The sequence below is a fragment of the Fulmarus glacialis genome, unplaced genomic scaffold, assembly GCF_000690835.1.
Source record: "Fulmarus glacialis isolate BGI_N327 unplaced genomic scaffold, ASM69083v1 scaffold13097, whole genome shotgun sequence".
NCBI lineage: Eukaryota > Metazoa > Chordata > Aves > Procellariiformes > Procellariidae > Fulmarus > Fulmarus glacialis.
This window is the reverse complement of record NW_009223867.1, coordinates 77593-82071: the sequence shown is the minus strand read 5'-3', so window position 1 is coordinate 82071 and position 4479 is coordinate 77593. Positions and strand designations below refer to the sequence as shown.

The window sequence follows — 4479 nt, the reverse complement described above, 5'->3', positions numbered from 1 at the left end:
GGTGACTGCAGAGGAGGGCGCAAGCGACAGCTGCCTGCTCCGAGTGACATGCGGAGAGCACACCGAAGTGGGCACGGGAGGGTCGGTATGACACGTGTGGGTTGGACATGAGCCTTTTCTTAAAATCATTTACAGATTTATTTATTTTCTGCTGTGGGGAATAACTCGGCCTTGCTGTAACACACAGGCTGGCCTTAGGCTGTGAGGTGCAGACTGGCAGCAATGCTGGAATCAAGCACAAGAATCAAAAATAGCGCATACCTGCCTGCAAAGTGCAGCGGGATCAAGTTACTGGCACTGGCAGTTATCCAAAGAATGCTGCTACAGAAGTGCTCCGGCACAGCTGGGATGATAATGAAAAATAGCAGCCCAGAATAATGAAGTGAGTTAAAAAACTTGACCTTGTTTCTGTGAAAGGAGAATAGAAAAGTGAGAAACCAGAGCTACTGCAAAATGCTGAGTGAGGAAAAAATGTCACAACGTACCAGTACTGAATCAAAAACTTTGCTCTCTGTGGCGGAAGCAAAGGGAATACTTTAGGGAATCCTTTTGTCACCTCAGCAGATTTTGGCATCAGGCCCATCACAGTACAGGGCTGGAAATTAGCTAGATTTTTGAACAGGCTTCACATTTCTAAAGGCATATGGTTCTTTCTCATGCCTATTATGCTTTTACAGCCTAATCCTATAACTTTGTTGGAGTTATAATTATTTGTTTCTATCCTGCCTTAAGCAAAAGTAGGAAAACAAAGACTTTGCTTGCTGTACGGTTGGTTTCAGCCCATTCAGATGTATAGCAACAGTAAACAGACTGATTTCCTGTAAACTGCCACCTGCATTCTTCTGATGTTCAGGAGAAAGTGCTCACAGTCTGCTTTTCCCCAGAAATAGCCAGTGGTTATAGTGTAGCCTTTTCCTTCTCACTAGAGGTTCTCAAAAAATTGCAAAACTGATCAGAAATCTACTTGTCAGAACTTTTTTCCCCTCTCTCTTTTCTACAATTACTAAAGGCATACTTTTCTTTTTTAGGCTTAAATACAAAGTGAATGAAAATGTCAATAGTCACAGTCCAGCTTGGTCAGTGTGGTAATCAGATTGGTCATGAGGTGTTTAATGCTATCTGCAGCGACGTCCATGGCACACATGGGTTGTGTTCCAAGAAGGAGAATGAATCCTACCATGATGCTTGCAAAGAACGTTTTTTCAGTGAGGACGAATCTGAAGGTACAGCATTTAAGTGTTTGTTTCCCATTTAAGTGTTGTATTGGTCTGGTTTCCAGCCTAATACAGATAAGAGTACAGAAATAATAAGTTGAAGAATGAGTTTTGCCTTCAGTCTTGAAGTATTGTCACAACTCTCTGCCTTTATGACATTGCTAACAACCATGGAAGCAAAATCAGTGCAGTAATGTGTCTGAGACCACAGAGCAACTCTGCCAGTAACACAGCTGGAAACTGAGCATATATGCATACATAATCTTTCCTTCCAAACGCCTGCATTTTCTACTGTAGATAGATTATACCATGGAGTAAGGCCCGGAGTATCTGAATTTGGTGTTATCAAACACACTAAGTGGTTTCTTTCCTGAAAGATCTATGGTCTTTAGAGTTCAGATGTGTCTTTGGAACAAGAGATGGTTCTCCAGAAATCCAGGGCATTGCCAAGGCCTCCTTTCTGTACCTGCCTGTATTGTCCCATTAACAGTTTGGCTTACATGGGTGGGAGGAATAGAGTTTGGGCTGTGGTGCAAGTCCATCCATCTTACATAAACAAGCTCTAATATTGGCACATTATTCTTAGTTTTGTTTTTCTTCTTATCTAGTACCTGTTGCCCGGGCTGTGCTTGTTGACATGGAACCTAAAGTAATCAGCCAAACCTTATCAATAGCTGCCAGGTCTGGCTCCTGGAAATACGATGATCGGTCGCACTTCTGTCAGAAGCAAGGGTCTGGGAACAACTGGGCAAATGGGTATGAACAATTGTTTCAAGCTTCACTAACGGAATTGTAGAGGCTAATGAGCTGTCTAGACTCTCTAGGAGTAGTACTATTGCAGCTGTGCAAGGTACAGAGTATGTAACATTAACTTGATTTATTTTTAAGTTAGAATAGCAATATATATAGCAGTGAAATTTCTAAACTGCGTTTTGCAAGGTGAAATTGGTATTTGCAGTGAAAATGTAACATTTTAGAATAGAGTGAATATATTTGATTTAAGAATAGGAAACAATAAGAACACTTTATAAACAGCTGTTTTGCAAAATATCACAGCTGAGGGTTGTTTACTGCAGATAAAGTGGGTGACATAATGCCATGTTACATAAATAATAATAAGAAAAGTAACCTTTATGAATAAGTTCACCTTGCTGTTTTTATTTTTATATAACCTGTCACATCTCACTGTTTTGTCTTTTATTCAACAGTTACTCTGTTCACGGGCCTAGACACAAAGAAGTAATAATGAATCTGGTACAAAGAGAAGCAGAGAAATGTGATCGACTCGGTGGATTTTTCACAATAATGAGCATGGCTGGTGGTACAGGATCTGGTTTGGGAGCATTTGTGACCCAGTGTTTAAGGGATGCTTTTCCAACCTCATTTATACTAAACCATGTTATCTGGCCCTACGGCACTGGTGAGGTGAATGTCCTATTTCTCAGAGATATTCTACCTGCAGCTGAAATAAACTAGAAAAGAGATACATTTTACTTTTAAATAGTTCAACATGACAGAAAGTAACACAGCTAATGAATTGTTTGCCTGATATTTGGTACATGTCATTTCACAAAAAAAAAAAAAAAAGGATAATATAAGTGCTCAAGTATAATACAGTTTCATAAGAAGCTCTATTAACTAACTAGAAATCTCCTGTTATGATAGTATCTCAGCATTATCATCAGTTCCCAGACAGATTTTATTCTAGCATGTTTGTATGAACTGAGAAGGACAACATGATTTTCACAGGTCTTGCTCTCTTTCCATGAAAAAGTTGTGCTAGCTCCTGACCTCATTCTGCACTTTGGCAAAGAAAATGAATCACTTCCTAAATCATAACTGAGGAAATGACAGTAGCCAGAGGATTATAAACTAGAAAGAGATTAAGTTGTTTGACTCTCATTTGTGTGTATTTTTTGTTTGTTTGTTTGTTTCCAGGTCATTGTTCAAAACTACAACTCTGTTTTGACTCTGTCACATCTGTACCAGTCATCAGATGCCCTTCTTGTTCATGAAAATGATGTCATCCACAAGATCTGTGCTCAGCTGATGAATATTAAACAGATCTCCTTCAGGGATGTAAATCAAGTCATTGCACATCAGCTGGGGAGTGTTTTCCAGCCCACTTACACAGCAGAAGGTGGCTTACACTATAGCAGAAACCCATTAGGTATCTAAGTATAATATAGCTGCCTAACGCATTCTCACACATATTTCTGTAATCATTTCATGTTGTGAATTTAAGTTCTTCGGTCTCCTTACTCAAGTATTTGGATACATCCCAAGTTTTAAGATAGGAAAAGTGAAGCAAAAGACTAAATTAGAAGTTCAATCCCAATTTTGTAGCAGAGTCAAAAATAGAACCCCAGCTTCTGGTTTCATTCTTTACCAAAAGAACCCTGTTTCTCTTTTTCCAAGTGATTACAGACACCCTCGTACCTATTTACATTTCAGAGGAAATTTGTGCAGGACAGTAATTTTGGACTGAGTTTTACATTTCACTTTAGGTTAGAAGTTTGTATAAAGTGAAACAAAATGAAAGTTTTGTGTTTTGCTCAGAAGACAGGCTAGCATACAACTTGGTAGCAACAAGCAACAGGCTGACATTTGTATCTTTAAGGGGTTAGAGAAAGTTACCCATATTACCAAGAGTTTTGCTTGTAAAATTAAACTTTCACATCTGGCTGTCAATCTCTTTAGCAGTGCATAGGGTCTTTGAGATTTTGAGCCAGACTATAAAGCGAGACAAGTCTAAATTGTAAAATAAGAGCTACGAACATGCTTGTATAGAACTCAGTAGTACGTAGCAAGTCTGCATTACTTTGTCTGATGTCTGTCCATATATTTGTCAAATTAAAACTTTATATATCCTGCTTTGTTTCTTACCTTAAATTGCTAGATCTTTGTAAAATTCCTCACTCTCTTCTCCTATTTTAACTAGCCTATGCAATATTTTTATCAAATATGAGCAGCTGTTAATTTCTGCTTTCAGGAGACTTAATGGAGACGTTAGTTCCACATCCCGAATTCAAGATGTTGGGTCTTCGTAACATACCTCAGATGCCTGAAAACTCCCTCGCTTATAGCACGTTCAGTTGGCCTGGACTCATCAAACATTTAAGGCAGATGCTCATTGCTAATGCTAAAATGGAGCAAGGTAGAAAGCATTCACTCATCTTCAGTATCCATCACTCTTCAAGCATTTCTTTTTACAGATGAAATAAAGCTTATCGTTTTGTGGAGCTCACTGACTAGCCTTAGTTCA

General features: G+C 38.8%; 1 protein-coding gene across 1 annotated transcript in view; it reads left to right on the top strand.

Moving 5' to 3' along the window:
- Positions 1-1051: 1051 nt before the first annotated feature.
- Positions 1052-4479, top strand: part of TUBD1 (tubulin, delta 1) — a 5945-nt gene continuing 2517 nt past the window's right edge. Inside the window, 5 exon segments of the mRNA XM_009581961.1 lie at positions 1052-1238; positions 1823-1970; positions 2423-2639; positions 3153-3384; positions 4207-4371. Of these exon segments, the coding sequence (XP_009580256.1) occupies positions 1052-1238; positions 1823-1970; positions 2423-2639; positions 3153-3384; positions 4207-4371 (949 nt within the window).